The 24,798-nt window shown below is 45.8% G+C and overlaps 1 protein-coding gene across 3 annotated transcripts; it reads left to right on the forward strand.

Annotated features, from left to right (window-relative positions):
* The first annotated feature begins 150 nt into the window (after positions 1-150).
* Positions 151-24,564, forward strand: EIF4ENIF1 (eukaryotic translation initiation factor 4E nuclear import factor 1). 3 transcript variants are annotated; one of them, XM_081174777.1, is made up of 19 exons: positions 154-343; positions 2,255-2,365; positions 3,935-4,008; positions 4,110-4,237; positions 4,595-4,890; positions 5,652-5,853; positions 6,720-6,895; positions 11,018-11,153; positions 11,419-11,598; positions 14,005-14,231; positions 14,901-14,972; positions 15,648-15,840; positions 16,212-16,291; positions 17,159-17,298; positions 18,058-18,157; positions 18,478-18,607; positions 19,865-20,209; positions 20,732-20,896; positions 22,972-24,564. In XM_081174777.1, exons 2-19 carry the CDS (start codon positions 2,282-2,284, stop codon positions 23,196-23,198), a joined length of 2,955 nt encoding a protein of 984 aa, XP_081030903.1. In that variant the 5' UTR covers positions 154-343; positions 2,255-2,281; the 3' UTR covers positions 23,199-24,564. The 3 variants fall into 3 exon arrangements, with proteins under 3 accessions (XP_081030904.1, XP_081030903.1, XP_081030905.1); XM_081174779.1 differs by lacking the exon at positions 154-343 and adding an exon at positions 466-589; XM_081174778.1 differs by lacking the exon at positions 11,419-11,598 and having other exon boundaries at positions 151-343.
* Positions 24,565-24,798: the final 234 nt, after the last annotated feature.

Genomic DNA, 24,798 nt, shown 5'->3' on the forward strand with positions numbered 1-24,798 from the left:
CCAACGGCACGCTCTCTGCGGGCCTGCCCGGCGGCTTACACTGCGCGTGCGCGAGCCGGAGGAAAGGTGGAAGCGAGGAGCGAGTGTAGCGCATGCGCCGTGGCTATTAAAGGGGGAGGGGTGGGCAACGAAGGCCCCGGTTACGGCGGCTGAGGAGAGGAGGGAGAGGCGGGGCTGAGCTTGAGGAGCGGACGGGCCGTGTGCACAGAGAGGAGGAAGGACGGGAGAAGCGGCGGGGTCTGAGGGAGCGGCGGCGGCGGCCGCCCCCGTCGTCCTCGTCCCTGGCCGAACTGAGAGGGGGCGGGAAGGCCAGACACCCAGCGAGGGAGCGACAGCGAGGGAGGTGAGAAGCCGCCTGCGGCCTGGGCCCCCGGTGGGGGTTCCGCTGAGTCACCTGCCGGGCGTGGGGCAGGGGGCGCCTCTCCTCGGGGCGGCGGGGGCCGAGGAGCCACATTCTCCCTTCTCGCTTCCGCCGGCGCTGTGTGCGGCCTCCCCGGAAAACCGTCCCCCCTTTGCCTGGGCGGGGCGTCTCCGTACTACTGCTGCGCCTGCGACGCGTGCAGGCCGGCCTCAACAACAGCCCTGCCAGGTAGGCCGCCGCTGCTGCTGCTACCCGCCCGCCCCCTTCTCTTGGGCAGTCAGCGAGGGAGACTGTGGTTGAGAGCAGAGGAGAAGCGGAGGGCTTCCCGCTTCTGCTCCACCACCCCACTTCCACGGCTTGCATCTTCTTGTCTCGGCCAGCCATGGGTTATCCAAGGGACGAAAGTGGGGGGCGGGCGGCGGCGGGGAGGAGCGGAGTGGTGTCGGAGATGATACTGCCCCCAAGGAAGTGATGGAAGGAAGGAAGGGGTCGCCGCGTGAGGAGAGGCGCCTCCCGCCTAGGATTGTGGCTTCCCACGTTCTGAGTTAGGATTGGAGGCGGGTTAAGTGTACGTGTATGTGTGCGCCCGCGTTTAATAGGAATAATGTTTGGCAGGAGTTGATGAATATGGCTACCTGTTGAGCACCTTGGCAACCTCCATTGCAGTTTGGTCGGAATGGCTTGTGTCGCTCCTTGTACTGCCTCTTCCAACCAGCCTGTTGGACCACAACTCCTGGCATCCCTGGCCGTTGGCCCCGCTGGCTTGGGGGTTGATGAGAGTTGGAGTCCAACAGTATCGAGGGAAGTGGAGGAGGACTTTTCTTCCATGCAGAAAGTTCCATGCAGGTTCAGTCCTCCCAGTAGGAAGGCCTTAGGATGGAGGGTAATTGATTGATTGATTGATTGGTTGGTTGGTTGATTGGGCTGGAATGCCCCTTACCTGAAATCTAGAGAGCCATTGTTACTGGTCACTGTAGGTAATATTGAACCAGTAGTCTGACTTGGTATAAGCCAGCTTCCTATTTAAGACATTCCTTTATTCAGAACTTTGAGGACTAGAATCTTTATGTTCAGGGGAAAGGCCATGGCTTAGATGCAGAAGTTTCCAGGTTTAAGGCTTGACAGCATCCTATTTAGCACCTGGAGGCCACCATGCTGGGGAAGGCATTACTAGTCAATAGTAGAACTCTCCAAGGTCTCAGGCTGCAGGAAGGTCCATTACCTGCTATGGCTGTCGTCCTTTTTTTCTTATTGAACTGGAGATGCTGAGCATTGAACCTGGGACCTTCTGCATGCAGCACATGGGAGCTACAGCCCCTCCCACAAGAGCTTGTTGTGCCCCCTTTGAAGGACTTGTTGCCGAATATGGTCTGTCTCCACCTCCAGCTATCTGGAAGTACTGGTGTGGCATTCCCCATGTGCTTCTGACCTGTGATAAGGATGCCTGTCTCCTTGAACATAGGGTCTCTCTTATAAACATAGCTATGATTAACTGCAGCGGTCTTGATAGGGAAACTTTCTCAGGGAGGCATCATGGTATCCTGGAATGTCAATACTCTGGTCCTTGACTCTCCTAAAGCAGAAAAGTGAGGCAGCCAATGTTGCTTTATCTCCTTCAGACTCATAGGTTGTTGAAAGAAGCACTATTATCATAAGTTGTTGGCCAACAATATGTATGCAAAAAGACTATTTAAAAGAGTAACTCTTGACCTGGAGACTTTTGCTTTGAAGGAATAAAGCCAGCAAACAGTTTTGAAAAATCCATACTACAGGCTACCATCAAATGTCCAGGTGCTCAGAATGGCAAAAGTTGTCATAAGTGCATATGGAATGCTTGAAGTGAAACCACGTTGCATAGTTTTGTACATTCCATTTTGTGTGTGTGTTTAACAGGCGCATGTTCAAGGCCTCCAAGCAACTATGGATAAAAGGGGGGGAATGACAGAAGTTGTGAACGGCGATACATTGATTGGTGCAATGAAATTCCCTCATCGCTACACAAAAGTAAGCTTTTATGCTTCTTGTATAAGTATCAAATTGCTTCTGAAGTGATAGTAGAATCAAGCTGTTAATAGTTGCCATCAGTCTGCAAAAACTTGTAATTTTCCTGTAAATGAGCATACAAATATAGAACTGTCAGTGAGGTTTTTCTTCTTTGGATTTAATTCCTAAACCTTGTTTTTGTAGTAAAGCTATCAGAAACTCATTTAAGGGATAGGTGTACTTAGCAGCCTTCTAGAGAGCTCCAACTTGTCACCACACTAAACAAGCTGGTGTATGATACAAGAATTTTATATTAAACTAGTTTACCTAAACATAAAGATTTGCAACACCACCCTTCTAATTTTTGCCACTAAAGTGACTGATAGCAAATTTATTTTACCAAATGAACAATATTAATCTGAAATTCTATTTTGTTTCAGAACATAGGTTGTAGATATAATTAGGGTTTAAGGTCTAATTTAATTTCACGTCACCTGGTCAAAATACTTATTGCTGGAGGCCTTTGACCCCTGAATAGTTCTCAGATGTTTTAGTCTCTTTTGAGATTCTTGAGGTTTTAAATGTTGAAGGTTTAGTTTTAAAATTCATATATAGGGGATTCACCACTTATGTGAGGGTTCCGGTCCGGTCCGCTGCATTCATCACCGGGACACATGCAAATGGGGAATTCCTTATTCTGCCCCACCTCCTTTTGGCATGCATGTCAGTGGAGAGATGCCTGCATTCATCTACATGGGGAAAAGCAGGATATATATATATATATATATATATATATATATATATATATATATATAAATTCTATTTAGCTTTGCACTTTTGCTATGCCAAGTATTCCAGGAGAAGGCCTGTGCTTCTAGGCAGGACCACATTATAAAAACGAACAGTATAAAATAACATTGAAAGCCTTCAGTAGAAATGTACTTCAAAGATGTATAGCTGCTACATATAGTAAATGGACCATTGTGTGATTTCCTGAAAGTAATCTCAGCAGGACAGTTGTCAGTTTGCAGTAACTGCCACCAGAGAGCACATTACTGATGTCTCTTGCATGGAACAATCTCCCATTTACAAGGACTTCTTTCAGAAAGCATTTGAGATTCTTATTTATGGGGAATCTTACATTCTTTCAGCTTCTAAATCCTTTAAACTCCAGCAGAAGGTGTAATCCTCCCAAACCATGGGTAGGCAAACTAAGGCCCAGGAGCCGGATGCGGCCCAATCGCCTTCTCAATCCAGCCCGCGGACGGTCCGGGAATCAGCGTGTTTTTACATGAGTAGAATGTGTGCTTTTATTTAAGATGCATCTCTGGGTTATTTGTAGGGCATAGGAATTTCAAATTATAGTCCGGCCCCTCACAAGGTCTGAGGGACAGTGGACCAGACCCCTGCTGTAAAATGTTTGCTGACCCCTTTCCCAAACAGACACTCCTTCATCTGTTTTCTAAATACTCCTTTTGAGTCAAAACAGATACCAGACAAGCCTTCTTGCTATGTTGCATGAAATCTGGTGTACAATAAATTGTCATAGTGGAAATTTGAGAATACCATCATTTTTTTCTCTTTCTCCAGGAAGAGCTCTTGGACATTAAAGAGCGTCCCCATTCTAAACGGAGGCCATCATGTCTTTCAGAAAAATATGACAGGTATTTCTATTAATCATTCATTATGACTTTCATTGGTTGCAGAAATGTTAAATATATAGGGGGTCAAACATGAGTGATGTGCATCTTTTGCAACGTTGCAGTGATGGAGTTTGGGATCCTGAAAAATGGCATGCGTCACTATATCCAAATTCTGGAAGGACTTCACCAGTGGAAGGACTTAAGAAGGACTCGGATTCAGATCGGAGTTCGCTCATGAGAAGGATAGTGGGTGAGCACTTCACAAAAGCACATAAATCACAAAACTGAAATATAGAGGTTCCTGTGTGGCTTTGACTATTTTATGGAGCTCAGTATGTGCTTCAGAAAGCAGGATAAAACAAGGAAGGAGCATGCAATAGAGTTACTTAAAATTGTAGTGAAGACTGTTTTAGGACAGATTTGAGTAATGAATTAAACTACATATAACATAGAATTGTAGGGTTGGGTCCTCTAGTTCCAACTCCTTGCAATCACAGCAAATATGTAAAATGATTTTGCCATGCTTGTGAATATAGCTTGTAGCACCTACTTTCTTTAACACATAAACACATTCCTGACATGTAACTAAAATCTCTTCAACCTGTAGATCCCAGAGAACGGGTAAAAGAAGATGACTTGGATGTGGTGCTGAGTCCACAGCGGCGAAGCTTTGGAGGGGGCTGCCACGTGACTGCAGCTGTAGGCTCACGAAGAGCAGGAAGCCCACTGGAGAAAGAAAATGACTGTGTCCGTGTCATTGGCGGCCGTAGGATTGGCAGTGGGAGAATAATCTCTGCCCGAAACTTTGATAAAGACCACCGAGGTGGTGAGAAGGACTCACGGGACTCAAGAGACGCAAGGGACAGAGACCGCGACAGGGAGTACAAAGACAAGCGTTTCAGGGTTAGTCCTTAAAACCACACAGGAAGGTGTACCTGTGCCTGCTTCATGTATTTGATAGACTTTCTTGACCACTTGTATAAGTCGCACCAGGGCATCCCAGAGCAAGTTCCTGTTATACAGTAAAGTATACCGTATTTTTCGCCCCATAGGGCGCACCAGCCCATAGGGCGCACCTAGTTTTGAGGGGGGGGGGAAATAAAGAAAAAAAATTATTCTCCCCCCCCCCAGGCATAGGGCTGGGGCGGGGGAAGCCCAGAACAGGCTGCTATCCGCAGGCTGAGCTGCGCGCTTTGGGCAGGTCTTCGCAAGCCTGGGGAGACCGGCGCGACTTCCTGCATTCGCCCCATAGGACGCACACACATTTCCCCTTCATTTTTGGAGGGGGAAAAGTGCGTCCTATAGGGCGAAAAATACGGTAAATGCCTTTGCTGTAGGTCTGATAATGGCAGAAACACCTGTAGCCTGCGGATCTTGTTGAATTGGAAGGCTATTTGGCAGGAAAGAGGGATGGAGAGGAATGTTGCTTTAGAAGCAGAGGGCTGTATCCGATATTGGTCCTTCTTGGGCCCATTGGGTGGTAAACTTTGAAATTAACAGACATGGCAAAGTTAGGCCCATTAATTTCAGTAGGTTGGTGCTGAGTAGGACTTGCTTGGATTCAACCCAAAAAAAATTAAAAGCTGGATCCCACTAAAGGGATTATTATGATTGGCTAGAGACCACATGTTGAATGTTTTCCACGTCTCTCCCGTAAACTTTAGAGAGAATATGGGGACAGCAAGCGTGTATTTGGAGAACGCCGAAGGAATGACTCCTATACAGAGGAGGAGCCGGAATGGTTCTCTGCTGGCCCCACAAGTCAGTCGGAAACCATCGAACTTACTGGCTTTGATGATAAAATACTAGAGGAAGAACATAAAGGGCGGAAGCGAACAAGACGGCGTCCAACTTCTCTGAAGGAAGGTATTAACACAGAAACTTTGTGTATTGGATAACTGGAGAAAACCTCTATGGCCCAGAAAGGGGGGGCGGCATTTTGTGCACTGAAGTGTCTGCTTCTATCCATTTCTGTCATTGGCCATTAACTGAACTTTCTCTGCTTCATGATCAGTCTTCTGGCTTGTAGATTCAGGTATGAGATGCATCTTTACTTGAGTTCTTTAGAGTGGGGTTATAGGGCCCTAGGTGTGTGACTTGGTATAGAGGGCATTTCTGTGTCTTTGCTGTGCTGTAAAGCTACCCATAAGAGGTTTTCATTTTAGAATATTATTTGCTTAAATGAGTGTAAGCCTCAAATGCCTGTCTAGACCAAGGAAAAAATTTAGTTAAGCAAGGCTGGGTGATAGTGAGCAAGGTAACTAGTGTGATGCTAGCAGGTGATGCATGTGGTACATAGCTGTCACACTGGGGATTGAAGGCCTTAATCTGAGGTCCTTTTGCAGCCTTCCTGAAGGACAGTATCTCATGCACTCTTAATTTGGAATCAGGATAAGATGTTGGAATGCAATCCTAACTACTATGCTGGGAGTGAGCTCCATTGAATTCAGTGGGACATACTTAGCATAGTTAAGATTGCAGCTGTAGTGTTAACGCATTCTAGGTAAATAGCAAAATTTTGCTTGGGAGATTTTGGGAACAGATAGCTAAATTGGCCCCATCTGCCCCTTGTCTGGCTGCATTCTAATGGAACTGGGTGTTGGTAGGCCTTAAGTCTTCATACATTTTTGTAGACTGTAAAAACATTATTTTAGCAGAACTGAAATAGAGTGGCTCCTGTTGCCTCTAGAAATTATTTTGTGTGCGCTGATTTTGGCTTTATCCCTCCCAAGGAATAGAATGCAATGGCGGGTTAGCAGAAGAGGTAGAAGTGCAGTCTGTTCTTGGCCAGGAGACAGTAGCCGATCAAGAAGTCCCAAGGGAAATAGTCCTGCCGGAACCAGCTCCAGGAGAGTTCGATTTCAATGAGTTCTTCAACCTAGATAAGAGTGTTCCTGGCTTGGCTTCGGTAAGTATTTTTTTAAAAAGACACTCAACTCTGCCATGATGGTTGCCATCTTGAACTAATGCACCTTGTTTCTGGTGGTGGCTTTTCCCATGTCTTGTTGCTCTGTAGAAGGCTTTGAAAAACTTTGTCAAGTGAAGTGGAAATACTTGAATATTTCAAGGCAGCCCCCACCTCTGCCATGGGTGGGTTTACTTGCATGTTTGGAAGTAGTGATGATATGGTTTCATTTCTTGTACTTCACCCTTCTGTGAAAATTTGCAGACAGTGAGCTATGCTGAGGTAAAGGTAAAGGGACCCCTGACCATTAGGTCCAGTCGTGGCCGACTCTGGGGTTGCGGCACTCATCTCGCTGTATTGGCAAAGGGAGCTGGCGTACAGCTTCCGGGTCATGTGGCCAGCATGATATGCTGAGTTAGATCATCTGGAATACAGTGGTACCTTGCTTTACGAACTTAATCTGGTCCAGAGGTCCATTCCTAAACCAAAGCGTTCTTAAACCAAGGCGTGCTTTCCCATAGCAGCGGGTGACTCAATTTACAAATGGAACACACTCAACAGGAAGTGAAACATGTTCTGCTTCCACGGCAAAGTTCACAAACCAAAACACCTACTTTCGGGTTTGCAGCGTTCTTAATCCAACTAAGCTGTTCTTAAACCAAGGTGCCACTGTATAGGCTTTTTATGGAAAGGTGGGGTATAAAATATTTTAAATACTACTCCTTCTGACAGGAACTGAGAAAAAGCTAGAGAAACAAGTCAAATAAATGAGGTCAATGACCTTCCGAACTTAGTTGTGTCATCTAAAATTCCTCCGGCTACTGTAAGCAACAGTGTTTGAATATGTTTAGTAGTGGTATGGGTTATGAGCTACATTATGGAAAACTCCGGTATAATTTTAGATGGGGAACTTGGGTGGTGGGAGCCATGAGGCTTCTAGTTTTAACAGGAAGTACTGGGGGCAACTTTGAGGTTTGCACAACTACAAGAACTTCTGGCTTGATTGAGTGGGTGAGACTTTCTCCCAAACCAGCAAGTGAATATGCCTGTGTGTTCATCGGATATATTTAGTTTTAAAAACAAGAAGCTTTATTTAAATTGTCTTACTCCAAGGTAGGTATGTTGGGGTTGAAATCTACTGGATGTGTCCATACAGAGCTATACACAGTTGCCTCAGGAGAGAACTATCCAAGGAAAGATTTTGAGGCTACACACATTTTTTTTTGTAGGTATGATGCTCGTACTTGCTTGAATTCACTTTTAATCAAAATATTGAGGGCCCTTCCCAAAAACAAGGCCTAAAATTTTATGTATTTGGATACTCCAGATCAGGCATAGACAAACTCTGGCCCTCCAGATGTTTTGAGACTACAATTCCAGTCATCCCTGAGCACTGGTCCTGTTAGCTAGGGGTGATGGGAATTGTAGTTCCAAAACATCTTGCGGGCTGCAGTTTGCCTATGCCTGCTCCAGATTATTAGTTTGAATCCGTGACTCCTTATCCCCCAAAATGGGTTAGGTATATCTGGACTACTCTAAGCTGAATAGTTTCATATACATACAGTCCTTAAGATAAACTAATAAGATTAGTTAACCTTCAATACTGAATACCTGACACCCAAATGCAATCTCTCAGGCTTTTACTTGCCTCACAACAAAGGCGTTATTTTGCAAGAGGAACTCGGGCTTCATAGGAAACATTGGGTGGATGAAGGAATTGATTGCCTTGGATTTAAGGATGGGAGCATTGCAGCAGCAGCCAGGATCATGCCTAGGCTTGCGGAACTCAGGCTTCACTTCTATGCATGTAGGTTCTCCCTCTCAAGCATGGCCTGCAAAAAAAATTAAATAGGCTAGTGACTTACCCCTGCCCCTCATAAGAGTAAAGAGGAAACACCTTCAAAAGTAGCTTATCATAGCTCAACCTTGGATGTGTTTGCCAATCAGAAGCAGTGGTGCTGGTTGATAGTGGTACTGTGCGGTGAAGAGCAGAAAGACCCTTGAGTTGCCATGTCTGAAGTTGGGTGACGGAGTTAACTTGACATAGCATAAAAAAATGATTTAGTTAATACTTAACTGTGGGTACCTAGCAAGCTTCCAAGTTCCACAGGGCAGGCGGGAGGAATTCATCCTGAACTCTGTGCTACTCCTGTTCCACTCTTCCTTTAGTAAAGCCAATAAGAGGTCATCATAGAGGGTCCCATTTTGCCCACAGTCAAAATAGCATTTGATACTCTAGTAAAATATAGGATAGCAGATTGATTTGATCTAAATTTGATATACTGCTGTTGAGACCCATGTGGGAGCCCACAAGCAGGCTCCCTACATACAAGGGGGCTTGTGAAGAAGGCGCAGCAGAGACTGTACTTTTTGAGAATACTAAGGAAAAACCATCTTCTGCAGAAACTGCTGCTTGCCTTCTATCACTGTGCCATTGAGAGCGTGCTCACTTATGGCTTATGTGTGTGGTACGGAAGCTGTACTACCCAGGACAGGATGGGGTTGTGCAGGGTTGTTAAGGCAGCAGAGAGCATTGTTGGCTGCCCACTCTCCACCTTAGAGCAGATTTATGCCACAAGGTGCCATAGGAAGGCACTGGACATAGTGAAAGATCCATCGCATCCTGGTCACTGTCTCTTCGAGCTCTTGCCGTCGGGACGGAGATACAGGATAAGAACGAGCCGTCTTAAGAACAGCTTCTTCTCCAGAGCGATCTCGGCCCTGAATGGGAAGCCCGGACTTTGAAAGTCATCTAATCTCCCTTGCTGTATTATACTGTATTGTTTAATTAGTGTTTTTATGGAGCAGTCAAGTAATTTCGTTGTCCCCGAAGGGGGCAATGACAATAAAGATATTATTATTATTATTATTATTATTATTATTATTATTATTATACTACGCAAAGAGGTCCCCTCAGCTGCTTCAATCTGCAAAACTGGCACTTCTTCAGGTGCCACATAATACCTGGTCCACATTTGTAAGAACTTATTTTTTGTGTGTGGCACCATATACACTTTGGAACGCCTTGCCTATCGAAATCAGGCATGTGCCTTCACTTTGTTTTCAGCACCTGCTGAAAACATTTTTGTTTAGACAAGCCTATGCAGATATATAAAATGCTGATGTGTTTTTAGTTTGTTGCTGATTTTAATTTATTGAATATTTTAATCAATAATTTTGGGTTTTTGTAAACAATTTTGAAGTAGCATATGTTTTATCAAATAAAAGTACAAATACAGCGGTACCTTGGAAGTCGAATGGAATCCGTTCCAAAAGTCCGTTTGACTTCCAAAACATTTGGAAACTAAGTTGCGGCTTCCGATTGGCTGCAGGAAGCTCCTGCAGCCAATCAGAAGCTGCGTCGGACGTTCAGGTTCCAAAGAACATTTGCGAACCGGAATACTCACTTCTTGGTTTGCGCTGTTCAGAAGCCAAAACATTCAACTCACAAGGCGTTCAGGATCCAAGGTACGACTGTATAGTAATGGAGCCCTTTTTATGTAATGTTTTGCATATGCAAGAATGACATTGTACATTTGCAACAAAGTCTTGGTCTTTGGAGGCAAAAGTGCCTCTTTTTGGAAGCTGCCTTTTGCAATACAAGTAGCACGTCCTGGGTTGGAATCCTAAGTCCCCTTGGACACAATAGGATCTTGCTTCCAAGAAAACAAGTAAGATTGCCGCTGGTGGAGGCTGAAGAGCATGAAGTGTTGTTGACTATCCTAAGGTTCTAGAACTTTTGGCCCTCCAGATGTTGCTGAACTACAACTTCCAACATCATCCCTGACAATTGGCTGTGCTTGCTGGGGCTGATGGGAATTGTAGTTCAGCAACATCTGGAGGGCTAAAGGGCCCTCACCATTGATCTAAACCCTTAGGATTAGTAAATTGAGGCCCCTTAATGGACTCCAGGTCATGACACACTTCTGCCATCAGAGCAAAGTGCCAACTGCCAACAGAAGTGGTTTGGGGACTAACCTTCAGAGAACAGGCTTTGTGTGGTTGCTTCTGGAAGAATTCTGGAAACAGCAGGCCTGCTACAGTCAAAGGGATTATGCAGAGATCAGGCACCTGTTCTTGGTTATGATTGCCTTCAATACTACCCCTTTTCTCTTTATTATATAGATGATAGAAGATGTGCTGGGGGAAGGTGCTGTGTCGGCCAGCAGGTTCAGCCGCTGGTTTTCCAATCCCAGCCGTTCCGGAAGCCGTTCGAGCAGCCTTCGATCTACACCCCATGAAGAGTTGGAGAGACTGGCAGGTAATACTGTCTTGTCCTTTCTATGGCCATTTGTATTTCTTCTAGAAAGTTGCAGGACCATGTTGCAGGACTCCTTGCCCGTGGCATTTCCTTCATTCTGATTCTTCAGCTTCTGGAGCAGAACCCTAAACTCCTTGGGTAGGAGTGTGTCTCTTTGTGGAATGCTGTCTCTTCTCAAGAGTATAAACCTCTTTGCTCTGTTCTCCTGAGAGCCGTTTAGCGGAAAAGACTTACAAGGCAGTCGTCCTGGTTTTTACTGTTTCAGGTCTAGAGCAAGGCATTCTGTCCCCTGGTCAGAACTCTGGAAACTACTTTGCTCCCATTCCTTTGGAAGACCATTCTGAAAACAAAGTGGACATCTTAGAGATGCTGCAGAAAGCCAAAGTGGACTTAAAACCCCTCCTCTCAAGTCTCTCAGCCAACAAGGAGAAGCTTAGAGAGAGCAGTAAGTCTTCCCCCTTCTGCTGTTGTGATGCCTCTGGGTGCCTCCGGCAAAAACATGTTCAAGTGCCAAGCTTTGGTTCTCGGCCAGGAAGTGCTAAGATGGACTTCAGGGATCCCTATGGATATCTGCATTGCCTTGCTATTGCCTGATCCTTATCCATAGGCTATAACAGCAGGATTAACTCCTGGTGTAAACGAAGCTCCTGGTATCAACCCTTCCTGGCATCTGAATCAATTTCCAAATTGAAAGCTGGTGGCGAAAGCCTCGAGCACTGCAAAGCTTGCCATTTGAGCTGCTCTTGCTCTTCACCCAAGCTTGCACCACAGCATCTCTTGCCTCAATAACGTAAGCAAAGTTTTCTGCAACTAATCTCTCAGCTAGGGAGTCTGCGGCTTCTCTGGATGTCGTATAAACCTGGATATATTAAAGAGAAATATATTTGGCCAGTACCCGAGATGGCAGCTTTGCAGTGGATGTGGGGGTGAGGGCTGAAGGTGGGAAAGGAATTCTTGAGCCATAAATTCTCCTGCCGAAATCTTGGCATGTCATACGTCTTGGTTACTGAGGCCCACCTTTTTAAATTGCATGTACCGCAGAAGGCTTGCATGGCTGATCTGCATGTTGCTTGTGCATGTTCAGAAGCTCCCCTGCATGTGCTGCATATGCTGCTTAATAATCGGGTTTCAGTTCAGAATCTCAGCTGGCAGGTCTGAGCAGCGGATACTGGCATGCAAACATGCTGAGGAATTTATAAAAACACGTCTTTGATTTGGTGCATCCTAATGACAGTCAGGAGCAGGTGTTGGAATTTTCATCCAGTGAATATGCACAGTGGAAAACTAGGAAATCCCTGCTGTAAGAGTTTCCACCCAAACTATCTGTGCTCAGATGTCAGTCTCTATCTTCCTGCTACAGTTTGCTGAATGTGCTTGAACATTAAGTGATTTGGGTCCCTTCCTGCATCTGCACGACTGTCAGGGCATCTGAATTGCAGTATTGGGTGCCAATTTTGTTCTGTAATAAATAAAAAGGCAATTCCTGCTATGGAAATACATTCATTTACATTTCTTGGGCCAGTAACTCTTAAACGAGACCCAAGACTGCCTATTACTTCATGGTGCCTCTGTGTTCCAATATCTGTTCCCTAACTGGAAGCATCTTGCCTAAATGGCTAGCTGTTGCTTCAGAGCACTGTTTTCTTTGTGATGCATATGTTGTGGCTTTGCATGATCTGTGACTAGACTGGACAAGCCATTCTAGTGCAACAAACAATGCACTTGGTGTCTCTATTGACTACTCTTCAGTCTCTATAGTAGATGTAGGCAACTTCTGCTCCTTGGAGCTCCTGGAAAACACAAGACCGGAGCGTCACAATTTTATACAACAGCCTTGAACTTGCTTGGGTTAACTGCTTCTGTGAAATGGCAAGTAGCTTCTGCTCAGATGGGTCTAAATTGACCATGTTGTGGTTTCTTATCTTGCTGAGGTGCAGTAATGGAAGGCATACATATGATCTTGTGAACAGAAAATCCGCCTCTATTTTAGTCTGACTTCAAACACCAGTGGTTCAGCATTGACTGACACGACATAAGGATCAAATAATTACATGACAGTGCAGCTTCCTGTAAGCAGAATATATGCTTCCAGATGTCAGCTTCTGCATAGAAGTGAAGGCATGCCTTCCAAGAGCGCCCTGGTATTGCAAGTAGAAACTTAGAACCATGAGAGAGACCCGTAGTTAAGGAGCCCAAGAGATCTTTTATTCTGTTTTAGGCAAACCACTATTTGAAAAATAGTTTTTTTCATTGAAAAATTCTTGGAAGAAATTGTCCATATTTTTAATGGCTCAAAGAAAGCTTGCTCAGGTTGCAGATCATTTGTGCATGTGCCTTGGGGTGTCGTCCACTGGAAAGTGCTATTGTCCCGACTCTCTTGCTTTATAGGGCTACTTTGTGCTAGAGTGTACCCATTGTGCTAATAGCTCTTGTACTGTACAAATATGTGTGGCTGTTTATACGCTTCAACCCTTGTATGTAATCTAAATTCTGCTAAGCTGTTGGGCTGGCTTCTAAGTTACTCACAGGGCTCAGAGCTATCTCTGACTCATACATTATTGAGAGTCTCATGTCTGTGTCACCTCTTCGTTTGATTCTTATTTGCTGTTTGGAAGATCTGGAATCTTAATTTTTGATTTAGCTACAGCTTCGGTGTTGGATGTGCATAAGTCCTTGCATGGCCTTGGAATGACTGACGCTTTAAAGCAGTGACCTGGAACAAAAATGGAGCTAGTGCCGTATCCTTGTGGTCTTCCTTTCTGGCAATCTCTGTCATCCCTGAATCTGCCCCATCAATGGGACATCTAGTTCTTGATTATCTCTCTCTTTCCCCTCACCCCACCCCTTTCAGCACATTCAGGAGTTGTCCTTTCAGTGGAAGAAGTAGAAGCTGGGCTGAAAACCCTGAAAGTGGACCAGGAGAGGAAACCTGCCGCCCCCTTAACGGCCGAGCAGATGGAAGAGTCACTAAACATGAGAGATTCCCGGCACCTTAAGGATGGCGATATGTCCGCCTTCAACAAACTAGTCAGTACTATGAAGGCAAGTGGGACTCTGCCTTCCCAACCAAAAGTCAATGTAAGTAGAGAAGGAATGCATAAATGATAGAAATTCAACCACACCTAGTCTTGGGGCACAAACTGAAACCACTTCCATATACAAACACGTACTACTTGTATGACTGTAGAGCAGACATACTTCGGATCAAAAGTTTAAAACTATATGAGTGGGTGTCTTACAGGATGCATCCCATGACATGGGGAAATGATTTCTTGTAAGAGTTCTTAATGCACAAAGATTGGAAATCTAAATTTTAGGAAATTGTATGAACTTTCATTACTTTTTCTGAGATGTCATTTGTTTCCTAATGAACAGGAAAGCATGGGCAAAAACTGTTCACCAACCATCCAAAACTCAAATATCAATATATAAGGGGAGGGGGCATTCTGTAAATGGGGAACTACCACTGAGCAGGCCACCTTTGGTTCAGCCAGTGCCAGTTTGCTGGTGACAGTAGTAGGGATTGATGTGTGGAAGACCAGCTCCTCCACCTCTGTCTTTAAAGTGGGTGAGCTAACGTTGGCATCCTTATAGCCTACTTATCAAACTACTTATAAAATTGATACCTTGTTACACTGGTAGATTTGTCTTGATTCTTGCATGTGCTGGTGGGCTGCAGTGGGAGGATGGGGCAGGCGATGAATGCTTACAAAGTGATACAAAAACTGCATGTCACCTTATTTTCAGCAAACCCTTGAAAGCCACTTGATAACGCCTCCTGAGATGCAAGGCCAATCAGCCACAAAGAATATCTTGCAGGTAGAGTGAAACTAATAGTAATAGTAATAATAATAATGGGGATAAGGTGGTCCTTAATGTAACCTGGACCCAAGTTACTAAGGACCTTGTAAGTTAATACACAAACCTTGAACCTGGCTCAATAATGTATGAGCCTCCAGTGCAAACCTTTTGAGCACTGGAATTAAATGCTGGTTGTAGCCTATCCCCGTTTTGCACTAGCTGAAGCTTCCAACTGTCATACTCTATGCATGCAAATGGATGTTTGCAGCACTCAATGGCAGTGAGCTTACCACAAGAAGCTGCATGCAGCTGCTACAATGACTTAAAGAATATTTGTATAAATAAATAAAAAAAGCAGGAGTGTTGCTCTTGTTGACTGGCTCAGCTAGTATGGCTGCAGAAGTGTTGTAATCCAGCCCTGCAGATTTACAGAAAGTTGCAGCCTGCCTGCCTGCCCTTCAATGTCTGTTTTAATGAGAACCTGTGCTCCATTTGACAGCCGCCTAAAAGAAAACAAGTAGATGAAGTTTCCATTCTGCTTGCCTGGAGGCAATTCTTTCTGCCGCAGGCAGTTTGGAATGTCTTGACAGACTTGTTTTCATGGAGCATCTCTTTCTGTTATGTGCTGCTGGGAAGTGACTTTAAGTAGTCATCATACTTTGAGGATCTGAAATTCCTGTGTTATTTCCAAAGGAGATCCTTGGGCCATCCAGTGGCAGACCTGCTTCATCTAATGTCCTCAACAACTTGATGAGTGGCTTGGAACCTGTCTCATCTCTGCTTGGCCAAAGAGCCCCCTCTCCACCGCAGCCTCCGATTTCTCAGATGTTTCCGACTCGAGCTGCTTCTGCCGACTATCTGAGGCATCAGATCTCCTCACCAATTGGTAAGAGCTGGAATGTCTAGAAATACTCCCCATCAGCTTCCTTTGGATGCATCCAGTGCCTGCCTACTGGTACTCCTGGGAAGTTCATTGTTTCACACTCCTACCAAAAAATCAACTCAAAGTTTCTAACTAAAACAAGTTGGACTCAGGCTCTGAATAATAACCTTGGATCAGAATTAATTTGAATTGCAAACTAACAAGTCCAGATGACTTCTCTACAACCAGTAGCTCTTTTTTTATGTGTTCAAAAGAGCTTGCAGCTTTCCTAGAACAAAATGTCTAAGAGAAAATCATTTGTTTCTGTAGGATTTTTAGGACCACTAGGCCATTGGTTCACTTAATGTTGAAGCTGCTCATTTATCTCATTGCAGGCTTTGGATCAGGTTCTCAACAGCTGCTTGGTGATCCATTTCAGGGGATCCGGAAATCGATGAGCCCAGCTGCTGCGCAGGTGAGGGGGGAGGAATGCTTTTCCTACTCATTGGTGTTTAAGTTGGAATCATGATGGGTGTGGAATCTAGCTGGCTCACTGCTAGAAATGATGACGATTCTATCTAGCTGAATGAAGGAATTGTATTTTATTCAGTCACATTTATGTTAGGCTGCTTGCAGAATTGCATGCCGTGTTGAAAAGTTGGGACATCTACGGTGAGAGTGGCCTATTATAAGGCAAACATCTTGGTCAATGTTGGGGTGTACAGGGAATGTAGGAGAGGTAGCTCCTAAAACATGCCAGAAGCTCAAAAGGATTTGGGAGATGTGTGGTAAGGTCTAAGAAACTGGAGGGTGGGGTAATAAACTGTTTTCCAGTTAGCATTCCTTCTCTCTGCCCAGCATACAAGGGCACTCCAGTGAGAAAATCTAAAATACCTGTGACCTCTACTGACCTAGTTAGAACCTTGTTACTGTCCTGTTCAGACAGTTTTGAGAAATGACTTCTCGCTTAGTTCATAGGTACATTTGGATTCTACCTTTACAATAGGCAAATGTCTTTGGAGATATACTTTAAAATGAGGGTTGACAGATAAGCTATCTCGGGATGGAGTTGGAGGATAATCTGAAGCAGAAGAGGTGAAGTGCTTTCCTTGCAACTGTGCTGTAATTCAGCATCTTACTCCTAACATCTGGGTTAAACAGTGCAAGCATGAGGTGGCGACCCTCCTATCTAAGAGGGGAATGTTGCCTTTTGGTACAGACTTGTTAACACAAATAAAGAAACCTTTTAGTGTTGGCATCTGCAGCTAATTTGTAATTAATAATCCAACAGTTTAAAAGCCTTGGCTTTAGACTTACGACTCTGCTGACATCTTTATTTCAGATGAGTCCACTTGAGCTGCAGCAAGCAGCATTAGAAGGCCTCTCGCTTCCACATGACTTAACCATGCAGGTGTCGAACTTCTACCAGCCGGGTTTTGGCAAACTACAAATGGACAAAAACCGAGATGGCTTCAGGAACAGGTGAGCATAAACAGCAGTTTGGTAGCTGGGAGAGCAATTTCAATGCTCCCTTCCTATGTCTATTTGTCCTACCTTATTTTTCAAAGGAGGCTCATACCAGAGCTCTGGCGATGATAGTTTGAAATGTGGGTCTCAGGTTTGCTAGGAATAAATAATTTTGCTGACGTAGGGCTTGGACTGTAACGTCATGAAACCCAAGCAGTGCCTGTAAAAATTAAATATTTGTAATAGCATATATTGCATATATTTTGCACAATGATTGTTGGATATTGATGCAGGTGAAAAGCTGTGGGGACCACTGAATCTGAACTGCAGAGATTGGTCTGTAGTACTTGGGGCGCAATTGCTTTTGCCTAGAAAGCACTTGGCACAAGGCAAGTAAACTGCTTTCCCCTCCACGTTGCTCTGTCTGGCCATCCCCAGGTCTGGCTGGAACTCTCCCAGCCTGCTTTCCTGCGGAGAAAAGACTGTGGCTTCTTTACCAGAGTTCTGACCTAGGGACGAAAGGTAGTCTGTCCTGCTGTCTTCCAAATACACAAGGAACCAGGTTCAAAGACCAAACTTAGTGTTGTGCTAAGCAGTATCTTCCATTTTCTCTCTTAAAAACTAGCACATTTTTCTCCTGCCTTCAAACTGATTTGTATCAGCAGAGCAGAGCAGGCCAGACTCCTGGGACAGTTTAGCCAAGGAACTTTCTTGTTCCCCAGCCAGGCAGAAAGAAGATGGGGCAACAGTTAATGTGTGTTTTCTCTTTCTTAGGCAGCAGCAGCAGCAGCGTCTGTCGAAATCTCCTGCTCCCATGGGCCACAGAGGGAATGCCTCTTCTCCTCCAGCCCCTGCTGCTTCCATCACTAGCATGGTTAGTGCTATCGAAAGACCTGATTTTGTATGAAAAACGAAGGACAAATGGATCAGATTTAGTGTAGTAGAAGCCCTCTTTCAATTTCCAGCTAATGGAAGTGTAATACCAGATGAACTTGACATTATTATTGTGGTGGCAATTCTCCTTCAAACTCTTCTGTAGTTGTACCTTTCTATAGCATCTCCTTGGGGTCCCAGGCACTGCCTGGTGTATCTAGGGCTCTGGAACTTGTCTAACTAGATGAGCTGCCCAATGCACAAAAACTATCCCACAAAATGGGCTACTAATTTCTGGTGATCTTTTTGTTTTCCTTCTAGCTGTCTCCTTCCTTTACTCCTACCTCAGTGATACGCAAGATGTATGAAAGCAAAGACAAAAGTAAAGATGAACCAAATCCTGCAAAGCTGAAATGCAGTGAGAGAGATGAAGGTCTGAGGAACAGTGAAGGTACGGGATGGTGTGGCGGCCATCTGTGTTGTGAAAGGCGAAACAGAGTTCTAAATAAGTCTGTGCCACCATGTACCATAAATTCTGTCCAGAGAATCCCCATAAAACCAGAAGGGAGGGGTCTCTCCTGAAGAGGCTGGCGAATAGGCAGGAGAGTGTTCTGTGGTTCATGGGTTGCGCAGAGACAAGACAGGCAAGCTACTTGGAATTCTCTGCCAAAGTTCATTAAATCTCATCTAAATGTGATTGACAAATCAAAATTAGGCAGGCCTGTCTGGCAAACGTACATGGTGTAGCTTCCTCTGCATCCATAGAGTAGAAAATGAAGCACAGGGAGGCAGTAATGGTGAGTAGAGAAGAAACAAACCTTTGGAAGCTAGCACTGTGAAGGAGCAGGGCATGGAACATCTCCTGTGAGGGTTAAGTGGCTCATACCAGCTCTGCTGTGCCTGGGCCACAGCTATGCAGTGTGGCAGTAGTGGAGGGGTTCCAGTTTGGACCAGAGAGGCCTGGCCACAAATCCTTGCTTCAGACATGAAGTTTCATATGATCATGGGCTATACCAGGCATCCCCAAACTCAGCCCTCCAGGTGTTTTTGGGACTACAATTCCCATCATCCCTGACCACTGGTTCTGTTAGCTAGGAATGATGGGAGTTGTAGTCCCCAAAACATCTGGAGGGCCGAGTTTTGGGATGCCTGGGCTATGAAATCTTCTCTAGCCTGGTCTTTGGGGAAACAATTTTGTGGAAAAGCAGCGTATAGTTAAAGTATGGAACTCACTCCCACTGGAGGCGGTGATAGTCACCAACCTAAATAGCTTTAAGGGAGAATTAGACAAATTACTGGAGGAGAGGGCTATTTATTGCTACTAGCCATGTCTCCATGGTCAGAGGCAGCAATGCTTCTAAACATCTGTTGCTGGAAGCCACAGGAGAGGAGAGTGCTTTTGTCCTCTGGTCCTGCTTGCGGGTTTTCCATTGGCACCTGGGTGACAACTGAGAACAGGATGCTAGAGTACCTGAAGCACTGGCCTGATCCAGCAGGCGGTTCTTAAGTTAAATGGGGGGGGGGGAGTAAAGGCTAAGCCTAGCCAACCCCAACCGCAGGGTTGTTGGAATGTGGGATAAGCCGCTCGATCCAACAGGCAATTTGGCTGCGGTGGCTTCTTGTTAGCGTGGGCAGTGAGTGTGCTCTATTTCCAAACCCCACCCCAAATTATAGTACACTTAAGTGATTTGCTCTTGTCTCTCCACAGAGGGCTTGCTGCCATCTAGGTCCATAGAACACGTAGATCAAGAGAATTCACCTTCCATAGGTACCAAGCTAGCATCGCTACAGCGCTCTGCCTGTTCAACGCCACTTTCTCAGACCAATCGTTGCACCAAAGAACAAGACTACAGGCCGAAGTCCACTGGGAGAAAGACCCCTACCATGGCTTCCCCTGTCCCGGGGTCTACTTTCCTCCGTCCCGTCCACCAGGTCCCCCTGGTTCCTCATGTACCAATGGTACGGCCTACTCATCAACTGCCCCCGGGATTAGTCCAGAGGATGCTGCAGCAAGGGATTAATCCTCAGCATCTTCCACCTCTGCTGCAAGCAGGTAATCTCCCCCCCCCCCACCAACATAGGAACAAACGGTTGGGCCTTCTTATTAACTGCAAGGTTAGAAAGAATACTTAAGCACAGCAACCTTTATGAATTCCGTTACCTTGTAGGTGGAACTTAAATGAGTGATCAGACTGCTGGGATAGCTCAGTGGGTAGAGCATGAGACCCTTTATCTTGTAGTTACGGGTTTGAGACCCACCTTGGGTAGGTAAAAGATTCCTGTATTGCAGGGAGTTGGACTAAAAGATCCTCTTGTTTCCATTCTAACTTTTCAGTTCTATGATTTGGGCATAATTTCTTTGGGATCTCCTTAAGAACCTGAAACAGGCAGTGTGTGAAGATGACCAGGGCCAAGCAAATGATCAAATCCATTTAAACAGTGGCTTGTGGTTTTGAGTCAAAATGGCTATTAACTTGCCTTGAATTCTTGGGAATGGTTGGGCTAGAAATGCAGATAAATCTCCAAAACTGAGGAGAGATCATTTGCTTATCGGGGATTTTTTTCTTCCTACCAGGTATGATTCCCCCTGGGGTAGACTTGACTCACTTCCAGGGAGTGTCTGCTCCCATCCTTGGTCAGCCTTGTTACCCGCTTCCAACAGCTGGCCATCCTCTCTTGAATCCTCGCTCTGGGACACCTCTGCAGCTGGCAATGATGCAGCAGCAGCTACAGAGATCAGGTAAGGTTTTCCCTCCCCAGGTAGTCAGGGACTGCCAGTGTTCTAAATGGTTCCTTTCTAGTATGAATAGCAAAGCTCTCACTTAGAAACAAGCAGCTTACAGTACTTCTCCTTGCTGCTAGAGCAGAGTTAAGCAGATTGTGGGCTGCCATCCTTCAGTGGACCACCTTGGCCTGCTGATAACGTTTTGCAAAGAATGCTGAGCTAAGTAGGCCCAGCAAGGCACTGCTTGTCTTAAGTAGACTTTCACATTCTGGATCTTTAACAGCTATGCTGCAGCTAGTCTGTGTTAATAAATCCTTTATGTTCTTGCTTTGTTTTGTAACGTTTCAAAACACTTTGGTGTAGCCCGCAGGAAATCGCTCAGCAAGACTAACGTAGGCCTATTTCTGCACTAGAAGATACCAGATGGTGGCCAGGGCTGTCTTAAGCATATCCAGCACCGTGGTGCAAAGATGCCTCCGGTGCCCCCCCCCTTTCCCAGAGTTGTCAACCTTTTTAAGGGGAGGAACAACCCCAAAGTTGTTGACCTTTTTTAGGAAAGATTCCCCAGAGTTGTTGACCTTTTTTTAGGGAGCTGACACCGGGGGACGGGACGGGACTGATATCCACATAAATGCTAGTGGAGACATCTAGGAGGGGAGAAAGAAGCAGAAGGGGGAGGTGATCACTAAGTTCATTCTGCAAACTAAGGTTTGAACAGGACATTTGAAGCAGAAGAACGCTCTTTTGCAGAGGTGAATTTGACAATGCGTTGGGTGAAAATGACCTGGAGGAGGGAGGCAAAGTGTGCCTCCCAACACAGATCTGCTTGTGATTTTGTTTGGCGGCTGAAGCTTCTTCCTCTTCTTTTAGCCAAGCTTGGTGAGGGGCTGGGAGGCAGAAGCGCTCAAGTTTGCTGCCTCTTGGTGGCTTACTGCAGCTGCCAGAGGAAAGGGAAACAGAGACACACAGACAACACCAAAGAAAGAGAAAGACAAGAGGGGAAACCAACTGATGGGTTATTTCCCCTTTTGAAAAGCAAAACAAGGAAATGCCTGCCCCAGTGGTGGGAGAAGGGGGAGACGCTTTGCGGTTTGACAGTGAGCTGGGGAGGGAGGCAGAGGAGCAGCTTTGCCAGTGCTGCTGCTGGGTGGGGAGGGGAGCTGCTTTGCTGGGAGGGAGGAAGATGGAGGAGCCACTTTACAGCAAGCTCGGGAGGGAGGGAGAAGAGCAGCTTTGCCGGTGCTGTTGCTCACGAGCTGCTGGCTTGCCAGAGAGTCAGCCCGGAGAGAGGGGGGGAAAGGGGAGTGGGAGCCACTTTACCGGGAGAGAAGGAGCCCTGCCGGGGCTGCCGATTGGTGCAGCTGCACCATCCTCCCACCCGTCGGGGGTGCTGATTGGTGCGGCCGTGTGATCCACCCACCCACCCGCCCGCGGGGGGTGCCGGCGCTTTCAGATGCTTTGCCGCTCCCCCCTTCCTCCGCCACTGCCGCCAGCCATATAGTTGGCTGGGCACAGCTGGCGGGACTTGCTGGGGTGCCCTTGAGAAGCCTGCGCCCTGGCGCAATGCGCCAGTAAGCCCAATGGGAAAGATGGCTCTGATGGTGGCTCATATCACAAGTGGTATTTTGGAGGAGCTCAAGTTCTTCTCTCCACCTTGGAGAGTGGAAGCCACCTAGTCTTGTGGAGAAGCCAGGCCTCCTTCATGCTTGAGTTCAGGAGGTTGGGGAGCAGTGCTTTTGGAAATGCTGCTGGCCCCTGAATACTTCTGCACCAAACCGAACTAGCAACTGAACTGCTTGCATCTACCCTGTAGCATGGTCAAGCTGTACTCTGAATGGTTATAGAGTTCAGGGATGAAGAAAGCTTTTATTTTGCCACTCACTTCAGGAGTTCTATCTGTTCTCTTAGAAAAGCTGAAGAAGTGCTTCTGACTCAGAGCCAAACATACAGTCCATTCACCACCAGGACTGAAGCTTCCCATCACACTTTCAAAGCAGCCTCATGTTTGCTCAAGGCATGTATTTCATTTTTCCTTTCTTTCTCTCTCTCTCTCTCTCTCTCTCCTTCTCCCCCTGCTCCCCCTTCCCCAGGCTCAAGTGCACAAGGATCTGCTGTTGGTGTACAAACTCCCCCTCTGAATGTGCCATCTCGGACTGGACTGCCTCATGTGCACTCACAGCTTGACCACCGTGCGAACCAGCGAAGTAGCTCCCCTGTTGGTCTTGCAAAATGGTTTGGTTCGGACGTCCTACAGCAACCTCTCCCTTCCATGCCATCCAAAGTAATCAGTGTAGACGAACTGGAGTACCGGCAGTAAGCAGCTATGTTGGAGAGCAGGTACTTAGTCTTCCTGCTGCTGCTGCTGCCTCCTTAGACACGGAACTCTGTGCTTCACTGGCATTTCCTTTTGGGCGCTTTGGTTTTAGCACTTTGTGCAAGGTTTTCTTTTCTCTTCCCCCCCCCCCTTCTTTTTCTTCAGTTTTCTCCATTCTTCTTTTTTTTTTTGAGTGACTGAAAGCACATGGCACCTGTCCGAGCTCCCATGTCTACATTGAGATTAAAAAAATCTCCTGGACTGAACAGTGAACTCTGAAGGAACTTTGATGCAAGACAGGACCAGTTCCAATTCTGAAAGCATCTTCCCTTTTTTGCGTTTGGCTTTCTTTGTAAGATATGTGAATGAAGTGCTGGGAATCCTCTTGAGGATAGAGGTAGCAGCTTAAGGGGTTCCTCACAGGAAATTAAATGTATAGACCCTTGTGTACAGACCAATGTATAAACATCTTTTTGTATATATATATATCTCCACCAGATAGCTTTTTTTGAAACCTTATACAGCTGTACATAAGAGTAGCTAGTAAAAAGTTACGCTTTAGTTTGTGTGCCTATGATTTGGGATCTTTTCACTGTACATGTGGGACTTGTTTAAGATTAAAGGTGCTGCATCTGTCAAGTGTGAGTGAACAGGGTGAAGTCGCTTTGCCTGTTGCAGTCTCAAGTCTTTCTCCACGGTATCCTTTTTGTCATCTGTAATGTGGCGGTAGCTAAAGTGGGGAAAGAGCAGCCACTGTGCATCCTGAACTACTCCTGTCCAAGAAAATCTTCCAACGGGCAACCACTTCACTGGAAGTGTCAGCCTCCTTCAGCGCACTGAAGACATGGCAAGTGGGCTGCTGTATACGGACCTTCGTAACTGACCTTAGATAATTATCAGTACAACAGTAGTTCCACCCGATTGTTGTCCTTGCTGCTGTGTGGTGTGTCTTTTAAAATTGCCTTCCACTAGCTAAGGTCAAAAGCAGCTTCTCTCAGTGGCCCACCATCACCAGCGACTCTTCATCACAAGTGTAGCTGTAGTTGCCTGTTCCTTCCTCCCCACTCTTGAAAGTGAAATGACAACCTGATACAGTCCAAAACAAAGCCAGCTCTTGCACTCTGGAAGCAATGCTGTGGCTAGTATTGATGGCCCAGAATAGGCTTCAGAAATGACCTGTCACATGCTCCAGGCATCTGGAATCCATATGGGCCATCAATAACTGAACACTTGAATATTTCTGTAAAAAGTGAACTAGTTTAAAGTATACTTTGTGGTCATAGACTCTTCCCTGTAAGATTGTTTCATAACTTTTTTTTTTAAGTGACAATTTCCCCCAAACGGTCTGTAAATAAAGTCAATTCTATGAGGTGTTTGTCTCGCTGTGTAAAAGGATGTTGGAAGTGAGTGGGCTTGGCTTCTTTGTATCAGTTGCCTGTTATGCTACTGTCTCCATCTTTAATTTGGCTTTTAACGTGTAGTCTAAGTCAGATTCGAGGACTGAACTTCAGGTTCTGTCTGAATGTAGCAGCTTTGCTCCTACTTCCTCAACAATGGATGAGTGAGCTTGTCCTGTCTTCACTGCACAGCTGGCTTATTTTCA

Source organism: Podarcis bocagei (assembly GCF_964188305.1).
Source record: "Podarcis bocagei genome assembly, chromosome: 16".
Taxonomy (NCBI): Eukaryota; Metazoa; Chordata; class Lepidosauria; order Squamata; family Lacertidae; genus Podarcis; species Podarcis bocagei.